This window comes from Trachurus trachurus, assembly GCF_905171665.1.
Source record: "Trachurus trachurus genome assembly, chromosome: 14".
NCBI lineage: Eukaryota > Metazoa > Chordata > Actinopteri > Carangiformes > Carangidae > Trachurus > Trachurus trachurus.
In genome coordinates this window covers 28,380,963-28,402,139 of record NC_139903.1, presented here as the reverse complement: position 1 = coordinate 28,402,139, position 21,177 = coordinate 28,380,963, and the positions used below count along the sequence as shown (strand labels likewise).

At 45.9% G+C, this 21,177-nt stretch overlaps 1 protein-coding gene across 1 annotated transcript; it reads right to left on the bottom strand.

Annotated features, from left to right (window-relative positions):
• Positions 1 to 20,710, bottom strand: LOC310997048 (RNA-binding protein Nova-1-like; the record flags this gene model as incomplete). Its single annotated transcript, XM_083986621.1, has 4 exons — positions 20,605 to 20,710; positions 13,363 to 13,506; positions 3,022 to 3,188; positions 1 to 1,020 (listed from the first exon to the last, which is right to left on the bottom strand). Exons 1-4 carry the CDS (start codon positions 20,693 to 20,695, stop codon positions 1 to 3), a joined length of 1,422 nt encoding a protein of 473 aa, XP_083842747.1. The 5' UTR covers positions 20,696 to 20,710.
• Between the last annotated feature and the right edge of the window lie 467 nt (positions 20,711 to 21,177).

Below are 21,177 nucleotides of genomic sequence, written 5' to 3'. Positions count from 1 at the left end.
TTAGCCCACTTTCTGTGGGTTGGTAGCTCGCACACCCTGCTCGTAAGTGATCCGCTGGCTGATCAGATACTGCGCTGCTTGTGTAGCGGCTGGCGACCCTGTTATGGTAACTTTACGGTTCCGAGTACCAGGAATGAACTCTCCCTTTTTGGAGATCTGGATGCGGGCTCCCGTTAGCTCCTGGTACTCCACCAGCGTTTTCCCTCCTTTCCCCAAAATGGCGCCGACCAGATTCTCGGGAACGGCTATCTCAACCACGTCCTTGGCCCCGTCTCCCAGCTTCTCTGTCGCCAATAGGGAGGAGGCCATCAGTGGGGACGAAGCATTTAGGTAACCATTCGAAGCCCCCGTGGCGGCCGCTAGAGACCCCAGGGAGAAGCCGCCCAGGCCCGTGGCGGGGTGGCCCGCGCCGCTGGAGGCGTCGCTAGCGTAGGAGGCTAGCAGGTTAGCTGCGGCGGCGGCGGCCGGGTTAGCGCTGGCCGCCACGGCGGCGAGGACCCCGGAGGCGGCGGCGGGGTTGAGGCCCAGCCCGAGGGTGTTGGTGTTGTAGCCGTAGCTGGCCAGGGTGTTGAGGGCCGAGGTGATGGCCAGCAGGTCGTTGCCGGAGAAGCTGGACATGGCGGCGGGGAAGGCGCCCATCCCCGTCAGGCCGGCCTGACCCAGGAGGCTGGAGGCGGTGGCGGCGGCGGCGGCGGCGTTGGGCAGCACCTCGGCCGTGTTGGCGTAGGGGGAGCCGGTGGGGTTGGAGTTGGCCACGGGGCCCGAGACGTTGGAGTAGCTGATGTTGAGGCAGCTGCTGCTCTGAGGGTCCTCCTGGATCTTCTGCACTATGATCTCCACGGCCTTGCGGTTCTGCTCGGGCTCGCCGCTGATGGTCACCACGCGCTCCTGCAGGTTGATGCCCTCGGGCTTCTGGGAAAGCTGCACCCAGGCGCCGGACTGCTCCATCACCGCCTTGACTGTGGCTCCGCCCTTGCCGATGATCAGCCCAGCTGTGCTATTGGGCACAATCAGTTTGGCCTGTGGAGAAAGAGAGAGATCGAAATAGCAATGGAATGGAAACTGGAGACATTAAAGGGATAGTTCAACATTTTGGCAAATTTGCCTATTGCCATAATCCCTATAGTCTTAGGAGTAGGTGTAGGAGCCATTTGCGCTTTTATTTTGTTGTTTAAATGTTTCTCAAAGGAGGTTAAATCGAAAGCAACTGGACTTAGTTATTTGTTGCTTTCGATTTAACCTCCTTTGAGATACTATGACCTGGACAAATGAGAATATGCACAGGCTTATTGTTTAAATGTTGGCGGGTTTTATTTTGGTAACTTCCGTTGACACCGGAAGTGCATGATGCACTACGGGTCACGGTGGGTTATTTAAGCCAGGACAATTAGCCTACCAGGTGTGCTGGTCGAAGGCATACAGTTTTGATCGTGTCTTTGTGTGGTTTCGTGTCCTACCCACCAAGGAGGTATTGTATTGTATAATAAACGTGTGTTTTAGCACTGGAACCTCGCCTTGGGCACTCTTTGTTGTCACCTAACTTGCACGCGTCCAAACACTGGAGACCAGCCACCGTGCCCCTCTTATAGGGAAAAGAAGGGCACGTACAGTAGGTTCATTACCTTTAATTGTCGGTGCAAGCTGTTTTTAGATCGGTGGAGCAGAGACGTGAGCTCTGCACGCCGCGCTGTATTTACGGCTTTCCCTCATCAAATACACAATCCAACAACTCCAAAACGCTTTAATGGACAAGTTGTGACCTGCACATTCACCACGCTATGAAATAATAACGGAACACTACAAGACGGAGTTGTTTTCGAGGCAAATGCGTAGCCGGTGTAGGTACCAAATGTGTCCGGGCTGCCAGATTTGTCCGGGGCCGCGACTGGCGATGACGTGGCACATCGTGATTGGTCGTGAGGATTTATAAAAGTTGTAGGTAGAGGAAAGTGAGCTATTTATATTTTCATATGATAACATTAAACATTTACACAACTAACAGTGACGAAAATGATTGAAATACTGTAATTAGTGCAGGCGTTCGCGAACATTAGTTTGACGTTTCCTAGGAGATCTGTGCCAAATCTCGCGAGAGTGTGTTGTTGAGCCAGAGACAGGTCTTGAACAAAGTTCATTTTCTCCTGAATTGTCCATCTGAAAATTGTCATTTTCGTGTCAAACTGTTCAGAAGAGATGTGTCTTGTGACAAACGAGTCCAATATTTACTATGGGGCGAAGTGACTAACTTCGCTAAAATCTGCAGTAGCATCCACGTAATGCATTACACCACCACGACCAATCACGATGTGCCACGTCATTGCCAGTCGCGGCCCCGGACTTAATCTGGCAACCCGGACACATTTGGTACCTACACTGGAACTACATTCCAGACACGGTTGCTGGGCTGAGTGATTTCAAAAGCGCAAGTAGCTTCATGTGTCATAATGTTACATAGCCTAATTATATTATTATCTCATAGCGTGGTGAATGTGCAGGTCATAACTTGTCCACCAGAGCGTTTTGGAGTTGTTGGATTGTGTATTTAGTTTGATGAGGGAAATGTGGAAATACCATGCTGCTCATGTCTCTGCCCCACCGATCTAAAAACAGCTTGCTCCGACAATTAAAGGTAATGAACCTACTCCTAAAACTATAGGGATCATGGCAATAGGTGAATTTGAAAATGTTGAACCATCCCTTTAAACAGCATAAATGGCCGACGGAAAGAGGGCTACCTCTCACTGAGTCAGAGTACTACACCAGCCCCCGCTTTACTCAGCGATTTGTTAATCCCAGGGGTTTAGGCTGCAGCTGCCACGCGGCTCTGTCTCTCTATGAAAGACTGGAGGTAAAAATAACCACAAACCCTCACATTATCTTGACCCCACCACACTGTGTGGGTCACGGCCCGGAGCACAAATAAGACTAACAACTAATAAACAAGGTGTCCTGGAAGTGACCTGTCCCCACCTCTCAGTGACCACACACACACACACACACACACATTGTGCGGTATCTCACCTGTTTGACGCGGTCGGGGTTGACCGTGGTCTGAGGCTGCAGTATGCTGACCGGCTCGGGTTTCTGGGCACTCTGGGGCATCTCGCGCACTTTCTCCGCGATGAAGTTGTGAACGCCATTGAGGGCTTCGACTGTACCCTGTATCAGACAGACGCGTTCTGTTGTTCCTGTGAGGGGGGGGGGGGGGGCAAACACACACAGACACACGTTGGTTACTCTGGTGACAGATTTGAGGGCTTTTTTGCTCGGCGCTGGACCAGAATCCACGTTTCTTTTTTTTAATTATTATCAGATGTGTCTCCACGATGAAAAATGTTCTTTGACATTTCACAAAGACCCAATTACTAAGCTGTTCCTCGCTTCGCCCATTTACACAATCAACAGAGAAACAGCTGAAAGAAAGAACCTTGCTTGGCTAGTGAGCCACAGGGGTGGGGGGGGAGGGGGGGTGGTGGGGGCCATTCCTCTTCAATGATGTAACTCTTTCACTGCTGTAACACTCAGCTTGTCCTTGCCTAGCAGCTCTAACAGACACACACACTTGCTCCTTCTCCGGGTTTCTTTTCTACACCCACACTGACGACCCAACCGGCATTCCGTTGCCATGGCGAAGGGGGCGAGCCATGGAAACAGGTGATGCAACAGCGAGTCCTTTATGCTTCCTTTGCGAGATTTTTTAAAACATCCTCCCTCGTGTGTCAACCTCTGCGCCTTTCGCCTGCTTTAACGCTCCGCGGCCCTTTGGCCCGTTTTCTCTCCAACGACTCAACAGATGATGTAAATGTGAACGAGGTGGATAATTCAATGAGGGGAGAGTGTCACATCTTCTCCGCTGATTGGGCGAAACGAAACAAGATAATGAAGTGGACTTGGTGGCGACGCTGCTCTGCCCTGTCATTGACGTTTCTATCTATGATTCAGTTCAATCTCAAGTAACACTTTATAATAAATACACACTATTAAGCATTACTTAAGCATTAATAAATACTGAATTCATCATTTATAACACATGAATACTGTAGCCTAGGCTAGAATACAGTCAGTGCTTATAAAGGATGAGTAAAATATTTTAACTCTGTTTATAAACCACATACTAATGAGTATTCATGTGTTATAATGATGAATTTAGTATTTAATGCTTAATTAATGCTTTGTTTCTTCAAGTTCTCAATAACAGCTTTGAATAAAACTGCTGAAGATGACACATCTTACCATATTTCTGACCTAAATAAACTTAACTCCTTTTTCATATTTGAAATTAACATTTAAAAAATAAAGAAATAACAATATAAAAGAAGGCTTGTGTATATCATTTACTATTTACTATCTATTTACTCATCATCATAGTGTGTACGTATTATAAAGTGTTACCAAATCTCAGATGATACGGGTGAGACACATCTGCATCTACTGTGAATTCAGAGACATTAGCCAAAGCAGATTGGCTTCATGCCACTGCAGACAAGTCTGCGACTGGAGATGAGTGAAAAACAGGTCAGTTCAAACACATCAGGAAAAGCAGAGGAAACTCCTAATTAGGCAGAATTCAGGGAAGAGCATTGTGACCTTAATTCCTTTGTTTCCTCAAGTTCTCAATAACAGCTTTGAATAAAACTGCTGGAGATGACGGCACCTATACATCTTGCCATATTTCTGACCTAAATAACAAAAGAAATAAAAATATAAAAGAAGGCTTGTGTAGCTTTGGGCAGAAGCACAGTTGGCACCTGTTGTTTTTTTTATTTTTTTTTGCTGCACCTGCCTGTCACTCACTGAAGAGAGGGACTGAAGCCTGCCAGTGCACCCACTTCATCTGCTGTGTGTTTATATGACAGCACACTTATCACTAACATTTCAAAATCATAATACAGCTCATCACTCGAATAACGCACACGCGGATGGCAGGCAGTGGCTGAGGTGGACACAAAAAACCCGGATCAGCTGTTGGAAAAGCGATCAGACGAGATAAACTCTCGGCTCTCGTGTCCTGTTAAACCTGCTCACTCCTCGTTCCCATTGTTGCTATTAATGTTGAATATGCAGAAAGAGATAATAAAAATATATTAAATGCTGTCTCACACTAAATATAAACTATGAACCAATATCTGGGCAAAAATAACACACATAAAAAAAACCATTAGTCTGCCTCTGTGATTTACTTGGAGCAGCCTCTTTGCCATCTGCAGATGCAACAAATTATAAACTTGCTTTGCTTAGCACATAAATCTCTAGTTAAACATATCTGCACGTTGAATGGTCTGCAAACAGTAACAGAGCAAGCAAAAAAAAAAAGAAAAAAGCATGATGTATAACTACAACTGTAGTCACTGATGAGACACTGCAAAGAGGATATGAAACTAACTAAGTTTTATATTTTCTTATTCTCCACCCTTTTCACTTCCTGAAAAGCTTGCATCAGCGATCGTCCTCTCCCTCTCTCTCTCTTTGAGGATGATGAATTTCATAATAGGAGCAGCAGGCTCTGACTGGCAGAGTTAGCTGGTCCTGTTGTTGGCAGGAGAGCACACGCCTCAGTCTGCAGCTTCCCCCTGGACACCAGTGACTCTCAGGTCTTCTTATCCTGATCCTGAAGTAAGAGACTTTCAACAATTCTGTTGTTGGCTGGTTGAGCCTCTCTGAGATGAAAATCTGCCTTTCTGCCTCAGCCAGATCTTTTGTCACACTGGTTCAGACTGTGACAACATGCAAAAGTATCACCTAGAATTACTGTCATCACGTCAGCAGATTTTTAAACTAATTGTTCACACTACAAATGGAGCTGGAATATTTCCGTTGGAATTCCCAACACTGAATATTTTCATCATGACATTTTGCAGTGGCACGTTTTCCCAAAGTGTAAATGAGGTTGTAAAACATGAGGATCTTCTGTAGCGTACCCTGATTTAGAAACAGTCTCTTTGAAAATATTTATATCATATCATGACCAGAAGTTCCCATCAATTACAGGGTACATCATTTTTAAGAGAGCTATTCCTGAGCAATTTTGTTTTATGTTTTATGTTTTATGTTTTATGTAGTCATGATTAACTGTAAGACATAAGTTTCTTTTGGAAATGAAAAGAGAAACATGCAAGTGTGGGACACTATAGCGTGATTTAGAAACATAAGGTGCAGTCATGTTGGATCTGAGGTATCTGTCTGATTAAGGTACACTGGGGATTTTGCAACAAAAGGTAATACAGACACAGGATCCAGAATAAGAGCTTAAAGACTGGAGCTGTTTAAAGTCACACCTGATCTCTGGTCATTTCAGGAGCTCCATACAATCTAAAGGTAGACGTTTGTATTAAAGCCCCATACAGTATAAAGGTAGATTTTAATTAAAGCTCCATACAGTATAAAGGTAGATGTTAATTAAAGCTCCATACGGTATAAAGGTACACCATTGTATTAAAGCTCCATATGGTATAAAGGTAGACGTTTGTGTTAAAGCTCCATACGGTATAAAGGTAGACGTTTGTATTAAAGCTCGTATAAAGGTAGACGTTTGTATTAAAGCTCGTATAAAGGTAGACGTTTGTATTAAAGCTCCATACGGTATAAAGGTAGACCTTTGTGTTAAAGCTCCATACGGTATAAAGGTAGACGTTTGTGATAAAGCTCCATACGGTATAAAGGTAGACGTTTGTATTAAAGCTCCATACGGTATAAAGGTAGATGTTAATTAAAGCTCCATACGGTATAAAGGTAGATGTTAATTAAAGCTCCATACGGTATAAAGGTAGACGTTTGTATTAAAGCTCCATACGGTATAAAGGTAGATGTTAATTAAAGCTCCATACGGTATAAAGGTAGATGTTAATAAAAGCTCCATACGGTATAAAGGTAGATGTTAATAAAAGCTCCATACGGTATAAAGGTAGACGTTTGTATTAAAGCTCCATACGGTATAAAGGTAGATGTCAATTAAAGCTCCATACGGTATAAAGGTAGATGTTAATAAAAGCTCCATACGGTATAAAGGTAGATGTTAATAAAAGCTCCATACGGTATAAAGGTAGATGTTAATAAAAGCTCCATACGGTATAAAGGTACAGTAGATGTTAATAAAAGCTCCATACGGTATAAAGGTAGATGTTAATAAAAGCTCCATACGGTATAAAGGTAAACCCTTGTATTAAAGCTCCATACGGTATAAAGGTAGATGTTTGTGTTAAAGCTCCATACAGTATAAAGGTAGATATTTGTGTTAAAGCTCCATACAGTATAAAGATAGATGTTTGTATAAAAGCTCCATACAGTATAAAGGTAGATGTTTGTGTTAAAGCTCCATTCAGTATAAAGGTAGATGTTTGTGTTAAAGCTCCATACAGTATAAAGGTAGATGTCCATGTGTAGTGTGATTATAAAGCAGCTCTAGGTTCTATATTAATACTGTGAAAGTATCAAAGCCTCAGTCCACAGGGAGATGCACACAGCCTGTATTCAGACACTGAGAGCCTCCTCTCTTGTGACTGCCTCACCAACCTGTTGTTACCAGAGCTCCAGAGAGAAGCTGAGACACCAGAAAACTACAAAAACCACATTGGGATTGTTCTTCAAACTACAAATATATCTTATTATGGGTCAACAAAACCCCAAACCCAACAGAAGAAGACATTATGGAGCTTTAACAGTTGTAAAGGCTGCCAATGATATTTTTCTTATTGTTGCTATTGTATAGCTCATTGGGTCCCACCAAAGACATACATTTTGTTTTTACTCTATACACATAGGTTGCCCTGCTTCTCAATGTTGAACTGACTTAGAATAAATGACTGTGCTCATGTTTATTATGGAAATGAGGTAACCTGTCACCCAGTGTGGATCACCGTGTGCTTTTAATAGTTTGTGGACAACAATGAGGTTCTGTGGCTCAGAGGACCCAGATACATCAGGCTCCGAGTACACACACAATAGTGGGACACATTCATTGTTGGTTTCTTTTCATTGGTTGATGGTTAGAAAAGGTGAAGGCAATATGTGACAGGTCATGCAGCAGGTCATGTGATTCACACAGTTGCATAAAAGGACTTGTTGGCGTACAGTGAACATGACATGTAATAATGATTCCAGAAAGTTCAGCTACATGTTAATTCTGATTGAGACAACAGTTTGTGATGCAGTGATTATGGGACGGCGTGTTTCATGATGCAGTGCAGCAAATAAATGGAGAAATTATAAAACAAATTAATTGATACTAAATACTTAATATGAAGTTATTACAAACTGTGGGGGTGCTGCGATGGCTCCAGGAAGTTTGGAGACTTGAACAAAAAGAAACTAACGACACAAGAAGGGAAATCAGAAAGCACAGAGCTCCAACAAGGTCACCATTAACCAGTGTATAATAAATGATCCAGATCCGCCTCAAATTTTTATGGGTTCTTCCCTGGTCCATGACCCACCCCTCCGCTAATTACAGAGCAGAACTGCTCACTACTTTTTCTGTAATGTGGCTGACAAATTAACAGACGTGTTAATTAACATTGCTTCCTTGGTTGGTAAAAATACTTGACCTCAGTCTGAAATGTGACAGTGACTTTTGTGGTGATGCACATCTTGTATCATTTACTGTAACTACACAACGTTGAAGTGAAACAGTCATTTCAGATTTGCTGCCTCGCCAAAATTCACTGTTGAGTGTAGGACATGCACCTGAATGGCAGCTTCGGTATGTGGCATGGAATGTAGGAAGGAATGCAGTTAAAAGCCATATGGAGATTTCTGTTTGCCTTGTCATTGTTAGATTTAATTAGCAGTCTATTGGTGCATTGTATTACTCAACTGACAAAGGCAAAAGAAAATGATGTGACTCAGAATAATGACTCGATGTAATTAGCAGCCAAGAGAAGCACAAAAAGTTTAGATCAACTATTCAAGTTGAGACCGTCGTCTCCGCAGCAGCTTATTATGATCAATAGCTCTGTTTAATTAGTGACCTCTTGTGGTCACGGTAATTACAATAGAAGCACAACAGGAAGTGGAGTTGTCGTAGATTAAGCAGCGACAGAGTCGGCATCGGGAGAAGGTTGGGATGGATGAATGGGTCAGTAAAACAGTGGACAATGGCAAAAGGAGGCTGTCTCTGGGTTCCCAATTGTTTCCTTTAACTGTCCCATAACTGCATGTTTTACTATTGCTGCCATGACAACAAAGGCCCAATACAGGGCTCCAGACTAACTTTCTTTACTAGGAGCACAGTGGCTCCCAAACTTAAAATTTTAGCAGCGCAAACAAAAAATATAGGGGTGCAGACCGTAAATCGGCCTGCAAAGCAAATATTCACATCTCCTTTTATTCATGATTATCACACACGTTGGCCTGACACCTGAAATGACAGATTCCAGATACTTAAAGCTGCTCCTTGCATGTTTAGGGTTAGGGTTAGGGTTAGGTGAAGTAGAAATATACTCATGGTCTCCCCCATGCCAGGCTAGGTACTGGGATGACCGGGGCAAGGCAGGGTTAGGGTATAGGTTTGTAGGAAGGTAAAGACTGCATCAAGATATTAATACAGTTGGCACAGGCTCAGGCTGTCACCTACGTAGGGTAATAAGAAATAGTATAACATTAGAGTCTGATGTACTGGATAGTGTTCAAATGTTATGAAAACATAGTGAAGAGGCAGGACAATTGTTAAAAGAAATATATAAACAAACACAATCAATAATGAATATAGTAGGATTAGGGAGGGACAAAAATAGGTTAATAATTTTAATAAAAGGAAGTGGGCCCCAGGGAGAGGTCAAAAGGCTGGGACAGGCAGGGTAAGTGTCAGACTGGATTCTAGGAGGGAATACAAAAATGAGTTTATTATGAGTAGGGCAGAAAAATAAGTAGGTTATTTAACCCAGGGATACAGGTTAAGATTTAGGCATGAAATATGATCAATGGTTAAGTTTAGTAAAGAATAAGGGTCGGGGGTAAAATAGATGCAGTAAAGGGTAGGGAAGTAAATAGTGGAATGATAGAGATTCTAAATAAACACGGCAAATTTATCGCCTGACCAAGGTCAGGTATGAGGCTAGATATAGGAATCTAAGAGAGGGCTAAGATTATAGGGGGTTAGAGGGTTGGGTTAGGGAGAGGGTTAGGGTTAGGTAGATGAAAAATGTACTTGCACTTGTCTCGTCTCAAATTTTAGGGGCAAAATGCCTCCATATTGGGGCAGATGGAGCCCTGCAATACACCTGCTGTGTTTGAGGCCCAACCTCAGGAGGCGCTCCTATAGGGACAGATACTACATGGTTGTTTAGGTCTGTGGACTTGCCCCACTAGCAGAAGCAGTCTGAGACTCATGTGAAATCCATTCTAAGTGTGTCTTTATTTGACCCTCTATAATCCCTGGAGGTTCATTACAGAGTTGAAGCATAAGGGAATTACATAACTATTTTTGCATATACAGTAGCTTACAATTTAATATGAGCTATCATTCCCAGTAAAAGTGGTTAGCATAGCTGCTAGTCAGAGCCTTCCCTGAAATTTACTGCTGCACTGCCACAAAGACAAGCTAAAAAAAACAAAAAAAACAGTGGATAACAGTTTTCATCAGACACACAACTCACACTCCATGAAATAGTGGTGTTTTCCAGTGAGGTTACATGCTGTGATTGATATTTTAATGATCAGATAATGGAAAACATACTCCCCAGTGTTTCTATGACATCACAACAACCTCATCTGTTTGTGCTGGTAGTAGTAACTCAATACATGTACATGGCGGGAGGCCAGCTGCACAAAGCAAAGAGGGTTTGAAGGTTTTGTGTCTAAGTCTGTGCTCGCATTGTGAGCTCCCATGACTGTCCGCTGCTTAAATATGCGGATGTGTGTAAGTAGGTGCGAGTGTTTGTACAGTAAGAGTGTGGGGGGTGAATGCACAGCACGCCGCGCTTACCAAGGCCCGGACACGTTCGGCCATGTTAAAGTTCACACGGGTTCAAAACCAAATAATAAAAAAGCAGGGAGAAAGTCAGAGGGTGTGTGTGTTCAGAGGTAGAGCATGCAAACACAGTTTTAAGAGAAGTGTGATGTAATCTTATCTGGCCACAACTCTCCCAACTACCAGGAACCAAATCTGAGAGAAACAGTGAGCAGAGGGGAGGAGGAAAGAGGAAACTTGGCGTGTGTTGGAGCAGCTTGAGTACAGCTGGGGGGGTGGGGTGGGGGGGGGTCATGTCCACAGAGAGAGATTGAAACAGGCTATTTCTGGGCTCGCCCCCCCTGCTCCCCTCTCTCACATACAGCCATCATCATCCACACCCTTCACTATCGCCGCTCTTCCATCTTCCATCTCCATTTTTATAGTTTCCATCAAGACCTCTGAACTCACGGTTTCATGTCTTACACTGACGGGGGTGGGGCTGGTTGGTGGTGGTGGTGGTGGTGGTGGTAGAGGGGGGGGCTCAGACTGAGCCTTCAAAGACAGGACAGCAGAGGAAAATGGCTGCATCAGTTATCGTCCCCCTTCCTTTTTTTTTTTCTCTTTCCCCCTCTGTGTTGTGTGATTGTGCTGTGGCTGGAGTGCGCTCATGCTGCCGCAGGATGAGAAAGGGGGGGTGGGGGTGGGGAAGGGTGGGGGTTGTGAACTATGTTAGCACGCTGTAAGAGCCCAGATCACACCTGATTCAATACTAAAGGGAAGGGGAGGAGGAAGGGGAAGGGGGGGGCGGGATACGACAGACGCAGCTGATAAACAGGACACGTGGAGTTACAGCCTCTTACGCTCGGGATCACGCTTTTACTGCCGCGCATATGTCGCCGTTCTAAACTTCACCGGCTTCGAGCAGCTGTGCTTTATCCTCCGTCGACTTCTACCCCCCCCCCCCCCCCCCCCCCCCCCCCCCCCGAGCGCAACTCTCTGGCTTTGTGCAGCGTACAGTAGCGTTCGTTTCATTTTGACTTGTGTGGGCCAGAGCGAGCGAGCGAGTGAGCGACCAATCCAATCCCTGCCAGCACCCTCTCCCTGAACTCCTCTTCTCACTCATCACCGTAATGAGTAGGGGGATGGGCAGAGCAGGTGGTGGCCTATGAACACATCCACAATCCAAAGAGAGAAATATAAAGATACATATCACTCCCAGTCTCCCCCTCTCATCTGTTACTACGCCAGCCGAGTGTCCGTGGTCCTTCTCCTGGCAAGACGTCGTGCGCCGAGAGACGCGCTTTCATCGAGGCTGAAAGGAACGCGGCGGAAGACGAAGTGCAGGGGAAATATTTGCCTTGCACATCCTTCCCTTCAACTCCCCCAGCGCTCGGTGATTCTTTACCACTACTATATATCACTCTCACCCAGCCTCGACAACCAAAATCTGGTACTAAAGTGTAATATTTTTGTTGACTACATTACAGAGGTCACGGGACTGAGCTGTTAAACATTATGATGGAACATTTTCTCCATCTTTCCTACATAAAAACAGGGAGATATTCAAGTGAAGGCTATAATTTACAACCATCTGTAGTATATTCCTCACATGTCCATTTAATGCTAGTCATATTTCATAGGTCATGTGCGCTGCAGCCTATTTCCTATATGTATTAATGTATTCTAAACGTGTAGACTGTAAACAGTATACTGCTACACAGGGATTATTTCCGACACAGAAAACATCTGGACCTAATAAGTAGCGAGACGCCGAGCACCTGTTATTTTTCACCAGGTTGAGGAATCCTCTGAGGCATGAAGGACAAACTCACAGAGTCCAATCCAAGTCCGAGTCGACGTGTGGCGTTTGGAGGAAGAGATGGTTCTGCTCTGACCTCAGCCTGATAGAGACGGAGAAGCTGCGAGAGCATCCTTTTCTTTTTCTTTTCTTTTTTTGTCCATTCGTGAGTGAGACTCTCCAGCACAATTCATATTTTTCATGCATGCTGATTCTCCTCTGCATTACAGAGTTTGCGCTATGCGTATCGGTGGGAATAAAATGGCAGCCCTGCACAACTCTTACGTGTCGTCGCGGACCTCGGAAAGCTGAGGCCTGGACGCGAGGAACCCCCCGCAACCGTAACTGATCAACGTCATTGGCAAGAAACTGCAATGGCCTACGGACCTCGAATGCAGCATCTGACAGCAGCAGCAACGTAATGCGTACATGTTCAGGACGGTCGGGTTCGCTGTTGCCGTCGGAGTGTGATTAAAACGTAATGAAATTATTGATGGAAAACCAAACTAAGGGGAAATATCAGATGCTCTCTTGCATTAAACCACCACTCCTTCAGCTGGTTGATGACTCAGGCTCCTCTCACACACACATACACACACACATATACAGTATATATATACACACCGGTATATGCCTTGTTTATGCTCATCGATTTTAATTACCAAGCGATCATTCTTACCTGGGTAGAAGTCTTTGGATTTGGACAGCTTAATGGTGGCACCCGTCTCTTTCTGCAGTTGTACGATGGTCTGGCCGCCCTTGCCAATTATAGAGCCGGCTGCATAGCTGGGGATCAGCACCTTCAGGAAATACTCGCCCTCCTCTGGGGGGGAGACACACAAAGCAGGAAAGGGTCACATCACTTAAAGTGGCTGCACATCATCGTGTACACCACCACCACCACCGTCACCCAACCTCCAAACCCCTGAACAAGCGCAAACCCCAACAATGGGGAACACACACACAGCTTGGACAATGTATTAGGGGTGGGGGGGAGGGGGGAGTGGGATAACCATGATAGGATAATGGTGTGTGTCTGGATGGAGATGTGCTCTTTGGAGTTCTTTGGAGTTTTCAGCACATTCACATTTTATTGGAGATTGGTGACATGTTCTGTGTACTGTCCCAGATTTCTTGTGGAGTAAATGATGACCTCCTTTCCAGTTTGCAGAGGTCTAATTTTAACTGTTTTCAAGGAGTTTTATCAACCTCTGACTAGATACAAAGCCCGGTCCGGTGTCAGCGATAGTTGCTTGCACATGAAGGAAAAAGGAACCAGAAAAATGAACGATCGAGCCCCCCGAGTGGGTAACGCAACCTGTGTTTAGCGTGCAACAAAGTTACACACAGAGGACCGGATGCAAACATATGCAGCCGTTATCCATGCAGTTCATGAATACCGGCGCAAAGTGATCCCTTGTAATTAACGGACGTGGGTAGAACATATGGGAACCAATCCCCTAGATTTGCTGGTAGGGTACACTGCCAAGACGGTCTAAATCTCCTCCATTTTGGAAGGGGGCATCTGTGGCTTACAGTGGCTTGTGGAAAGGGGGGAAAAAATGATTGACAGCCCATCAGGTTGAAGGATTTGCAGCCAAGTGTGTTTCTCTCCTTTCAGCAGGGAAAGTTCCCTCTCTCGCAATTCTGATGAACAATTAATCAGCAGCGAAGTGGGTGAAGGATCTGTCCAAAAAACAAAAGAAAAACTATACTGATCACATTGAGTGCACTAATCTGGTAAAAGGCAATCAACCACATATTGAGCCTAGACCTAAATACAATCAAAGAAAGCTGCCAACAAGGCGTCAAATGTATGATATTTATAGATGCGGGGCGGCCGTGATTCCCCGCTGAATTCCGACTACATGACGTCATGGTAAACACTCGGTACAGGTGCATAGTTACTACGCTAAAGCACCCATACAAATAATCTCCCCTGCATGCCGTTTTCCAATGCCATGACGTCATTGTTCGATCCATTCCAGCTGCCTGGAGGGTGACGTCACTGGAGCGGGCTCAGATGTAAAAAATAATATTATCACAAAAAAAAAAGCCACTGTCCGTCTCTGAAGACAGACCGGATTTCTGAGCGATTTAGAGTTTGATTGTGGACTGGACACCCAAAGCCACAGATCTCCTGCGACCGTGTCACTGCGGGGAAGGCAGCGTGGAAGAGGGGGGGGGGGGAATCGGACGTTGACCGGCATAGGTGGATGGAGGGGGGGAAGAGGAGACGGATGGACGAAGGCGGACCACCCTGCATTGAAACCAACCTGTTGCCTAGTTGTGTAAATTGCACTCAAGGAATCACGCAGGCTACAAGTTAGCTCCTCTTGCTTATGGCATTAATATGCCCCTCATGTTCCATTCAGACACAGGCTTGGTTTTTCCCCTGCACATCTCCCACAACCAGCGGCTGTGACAAACACACACACACACACACACATACACATACAACTTGGATTGTTAATAATGGGATTTCACTTTTCATTTAGATTCATTAAGACCGGGTTGTGGAGACGGATCCCGAATCCCACAACGTATAGGCTATTATTCCAACATTACGTGACGGCACAATCGTAGAAAGCTGGCGTGTGTGTGTATATGTGTGTGTGTGTGTGTCAGCTGCTGGTCAACATGTCATTTTGTCTGTCAACATCCTCGCAAATGACAAAAGGAAATAAAGCTTCCTATAGCTTGTCACACAGCCGGGTCTAATCGTCTGTGACCATCGTCTGCTCTTTGGGCTTTGGCTGCTGTGTTGCCGTTACCTCTCCTCTTCCCTCACAACCAATAACAATAAAATGACCTTGGTGGAGAAAATAAAGATCATGCATGACTGACACAGTCGCCACAAAGCTTCCGAGCACTCCCCCCCTGTCACAACATGCCTAGGTGGTGTGGCCGCACGGAGGTTTTTTTTGTTTCATTTCAATGCTGCTGTGAATGTAGGATCCAAAACATCCAAGGACCTGTTGTTGACAGACAAGCCCAAACCCACTGCGTAACTTTCTGCTCATCCTCAGCCAGAGTAAAAAAAAAAATAAAAAAAGGAAAAAAAAAAAGAAAGCCAGCATGGGGAGCAAGGAAGCCACTAAAGATTCCCTCCATCACCCCTTGCAGCCACATTTGCTGTCATTACTCAATAATTAATTCCATCCTAGTGTCTGAGATCACAGTAACAGGTTTTAATGGCGTCATGTGGTAGAGTAAACATGGCAATCTGTTGCTGCAATCCGCCAGGGAACAGGAGCAGTGGGGCACAATGGGAAGCTGAGCCAGTGGGGTGTTAGTTCAAACCCCTGCTTCCAATACTGGAAGGGTGTCTTGGAGGAGAGACACACAGACGCTGAGCCAAATGTGTTTAGTTAAGTCACTCAAGGGGGGTGGGTCAGGAGGAAATGCCTTGTGACCATCCTCCCTCCTTCTCACTACCCTTCCAAGTACCCATTCTGCATTTCAATGGACTGACAGGCAGCAAGGACGATGGAACAAAAAATGAGCAATAATGGACAAAATGAGCTTTTAAGACGTGTGAAATTTGTCGCAATAAATTCAACAAGTCAGGCAAAAAGAGTTTCGGAGGCTTACCCATTCTGAGATCTGCTGCTGCTCGAGTCCTCTGTCAGATCGCCATCAATGCCGGGGCACAATCTCTAAAGGGGATCTTAACATTAGCCTCGGCATAGGTGCAATGGTAGTGTTGAGGAATGCGGCCGCTCGACCTTTTTTCACCGAGGTTTTAATTCATCAGTGGGTGCGGAGAAAGAGATTTCACCGCAGCATCCGAGCCATGCCTGCAGCTGGCCAGAGCCTCAATTGTCTGAGAAAATGCTAATGCAGGCTCTCAGTGTTTTCAGTGAAAGACGGCACGCATTGTTCAAGCCTGCATCGGTTTGAAGGGGGGGGTCTTCCCTGCCGCATCACCCTTTTCACTGCTCTCATCCATATTCATCGAGTGGCCTGTCCGTCTGCAGCAGCGCGCAGGACTGACGCCGCGCTCAGCCAATGGGAGGCCTCCTCCCTCCCCGCGCGTCACGTCCCCACCTCCCAACGCCGGCCCCGAAAAATTGAATTTTCTCTCTCCACTCCGCCTCTTTTGACGCAGCACTATAAAGTACGGCAGTCCATTCACTCACTTTTTCTTTTTTTTTTTTGGTTAGTGGAAAGTGACAAAGGTGAAGTGGCTGAGCGAGCGGGCTTCGGCGCTGAATGGGGAGGCATGCGGAGTGACCTTCAAGCGGTGGCTGGAGAGGTGTATGGATAACATAAGCAGATGATGAAGGAGGCGGAGGAGGAGTGATCTGAGACAGCGTGCCTTACGCCGCCCTCCCTCCTTCCCTCCCTTCCCTCTTTTTCCCCCACCCCCAATCCCTTAGACGGCCATGTTTGAGAGGGCGGAGGGGCTCATCAACCATTGAAAATGGCAGTGCCGCAGAATGGTGGAGGGGGGTGATGAAGCCAATCACTACGCCTATAAATCTTACACAGAGAGGTATCTTAAGTGGCTGAATGTGTGTAAAAAAAAAACCCAGCAACGAGCGTGTGTCAGTGTCAGTGTCTGCGCGCGTGGAGGGGTGGTGGTGGTGGTGGGGGGGGTGGTGGTTCGACTTCATTTAACAACGAAACCTGTGATGAAAAAGGAACTCCTTTTTCTTTTTCCCCCACCACCACCACCACTACCACCACCACCGGCTGCTGTTTACTCTCATCCACAATTCAAACCCCTAACACTGTGGCCCATTTTGTTTTTGGAGCAAAATGCCTTCCAGAAAATTCGAGCGAGTCTCATTCAGTGTAGAGATGCTCTGGTATATAGACACAGCCTCCCTGTAGACTCCACTCCCTCTCACGGTCTATCTATCTCTCCTTTTCTCTCCATGCTTCTCATTCTCTCTTTCGCTGCCACCTGGCAAATTCACAGTCCGCTCACGTCACATCACTCTGCAAGGGCACCTGTGTCCTTCCCACCAAAAAATTCAAAAAAAAAAAAAAAAAAAAAATCCAACTCACATTCCTGTGCCAACCTTTCCATTAGCAACATTACGAGATCATACCTAATCCCTCAGCCACACAACCTTTTGGAAGGCGCGTGCTTGCCAGCAACATGGGCTCAGGGTATGGGTAATTAGAAAGAGAAATGAATGAAAGATGCTCGTTCTGAGGAGAGAGGGGCAATGCTGATAAAAGAGGAGTAATTTCCCTCATTCAGTGTCCACAGCTCTTAATGCACAATGAGGGGGCTCAGCTTTTGAAAGAGCACGGGCTTTCTTCCCTTTGTTGGAACTGCCAGTCATGTTAATGATCGCTTCGGAGGGAATAACGTGATCAATATCAGACATAGTCAACTGGTTGATGATTACAGGGACGGCCGAGGATTATCAGGCGGTCTACCACTGTTTCCCAGACAGGCTGTGGATTTGCAACACTACACATGATGCATATAGATCACATGAAAGAGGAGGTGGGGGGAAAAAAACCATTACATTAAGCAGTAAGCAGTGGCTGTTAGGATATTTTTGTGTGTGGTGTAGCAGTAGCAGTGCTGACAAAATGAACCTCTGTCTCTGAGCTCAGCCTCAAACCCCCCCCCCACCCCCCCTTTAGATATTTATCAGGGTGACCGGAGGAATCGGCTGCCATTTCTCCTCTGTAAATCTAATTCTGCTGAGCGGCAGTATATAATAACGACGAGGAAACCAAAGGATGCTAAGCCAAACCGTGCATCTGAAATGTCAATTACTTTGGAATAAAAACGGCTTTAATGTATTTACAGCCATTGTGGAGGGTGACACAGAGCCCGTGGACTCTCCCTACTTGACGTAAATGACCACATGCAGATGCAGCGTGCAGGTGAGACCGTGTTAAATGAACTGCACGTTATAGGAAGCTGCATAAACAGGTGCTTCTCGGAGCGGTATAAGCACGGCCTCTGGAGTGTATAATACCACCACTTCACTGAGATTTCACAGGGAATTAAGGCGGCAGTTTTATTCATTTTTGACACTTTCAGGTCAGCATTACAAATCATTACAAGGCCGAGCCCCATAAAAACCAGTTGTGTTTTAAAACGCTCGGTTCAATCAATTCCTGACTTTTAACATTTATTTTAAAATGTCACTCGGGGTGATTTGTGGTGGCAGGAAGTATAGAAACGCCTGAGTGGAAGATGGGAGTCAGTAAACATAGTGTGTAATAACATTATAGAAACAGGAGTTGAAAATGTTAATTGTGCATTTTTTACATCTATTGAGATTTTCCAAATGCTTTTTTTCTACCCTCATCGTGCCATTTCCCAACACCTCGATAGCTCCATGTGACTTCTCTGCTCTAATGGATCACACATGGAGGCTGGATCTGAAACACTGTCTGGTGGCACAGTGCTCCTCATGGCGCGCTCGCTGGGAAATGACACTTCTGATGCAGAGAGGTGCAGCAGAGACGCCGTTATAGATACAGGATGCAACGCCGCTCCAATGGTGGTGTGGTGTGGTGTGGTGTGGTGTATATGGGACGCAAAAGAGACACATTTCAGTAACATATGGCGAAGAAAACTACTGTCTCTCTGCGGACGTTTAATTAACATCAATCAAGTTGTTAAATAAGTGGTCCCTGTGAGCCGCGCAGGCCACCACAATCACCGTCTGAAATAAGATGTAGAGAGTGAATCAGCCGTCATCCTCTCTGCTGCTGCTGCTGCTGCTGCTGCTGATGATGATGATGACTAATAAAGCGCACACACACCTCATTCAGAGTCTCCATCGTTCCCTCTCACTGTTTTTATCCTCTCATTTTAAAGTGTGTTTAAATTTTCATGCGGGTGTAAATGAAACCGGCAGCTGTACCACCCAGCTGTGCTCGCTGAGCCCCTCCATATTTTTGATTTGTATTTCAGAGCCTGAACTTTGCCATCATCACTAAGCGTGTGTGTGCAGTGGAGTCTGTTTGAAAGATGCTGTGACAAACATGATGATAGGCTGATATATAAAAAATAAAAAAAAAACACCAAACAGATGTAGAGGTCTGGTGTACACAACCTGAAGCCTATAAATAACCGATGTTCAGTGGGAATCTGGGCTGCAACTGGTGATGAGTCGTCGCTGTAGGATTGTTCACCTGTTGTTATTCTATCCTGCGTCGTTCACCTTAAAACGACGCAACACAATCCTGATGTTGTTCATCTGCCAGCTTCCAGTCAGCCGGCGTGGTGGTTACATCTACAATCTGTCACACTCCACAATAAAAACAAGAGCTCTGTTTCTCCTCTGTTTCTTGTCAACGTCCAGAAGATCAATAATGAAATATCCCAGATCTGAGGGACGACTGAACACGCACTGGGTTATTAGGCTGTTAATGTATCATAAAGCTGAAGGGAGAACAGTACTGTAGTCTATCTGTGCTGGACTTTACAGCAGAGTGGATCCAGGAGAGTTACAGTGAGGTCTGAGAGCACCAACAAGTCAGGCACAACACTGATAACGTCCAACACACACACACACACACACACACAGATCATCACTTCCCCACTTTTTAAGACTCTCCTCCAGCAGAGTAGACCTCCAGATGTGGAGCGTAGGAGGTGATCGGGTTCAAACCCCAAATCTGCCCCGAGCTGAGGGGGGTGGGGGGGTAGGTCATCCACCCCGCTCCTCCGGGCTGCCTGCTGGGACATGCAATGTGTGAAGTAAAAAAATAAAAAATAAATAAAAAATAAAAAGCCACAAACACGCACACACACAGGTGCTGCATGTTAAAGTGAGATCTGCGGCCCTGGTCCGGCTGCACGCTGCATGTGGCTTCTTTTACATGCAGTGCTGCAGTTAGGGGCCACTTGCAATGCATGTGGAGGAGACGTGGTGCAGGGGCTGTGTATGTATGAATGTGTGTATATGTGTGTGTGTATGTGTGTGTGTCTTACCTCCAATGTTGGTACGCTTATTGGTACAGCCGGCCTCCTCCGTAGGAGTTTCCAGCGGTCGTTTGCGGGAGTCCGGGTTATCGGGCTCCATGAGCGGCTGCTGCAGGCTGAGGAGGTTCGGGTTGGAGTAAATCCCGTTATGATCCACGGCTGCTGCTCCGCCACCACCACCAACACCACCACCGGCCATCATCATCATTTTCCCCTACCAAGCTGTAGAGAAATCTGCGCTATACCCCCTCTCTTTATCTCTCCCTCTCTCTCTCACACACACCGACACACACACACACACACGCAGCGCTCTCAACACCACCACATAACGCACGACGCGACGCAAGTTTTTTTTGGAGGCTGGAAACGTTGAGAAAAGGATCAAAAGGCCAGACAACAGTGATCCGCTCCGCTACCGCTCCTCTGCCGCTGCCCTGCCGCTCCTCTGGCGCGTCTCTTCTCTTCACAGATCTAAATATAAAATACCATTGAGTGGAAACGCGCTCATTTAACGCGCTCGCCGTCGCTCCGGCAGCATGGTCTCCCTTTTATTGTTGACGCAAAACAACCCGCGCCCTCAAA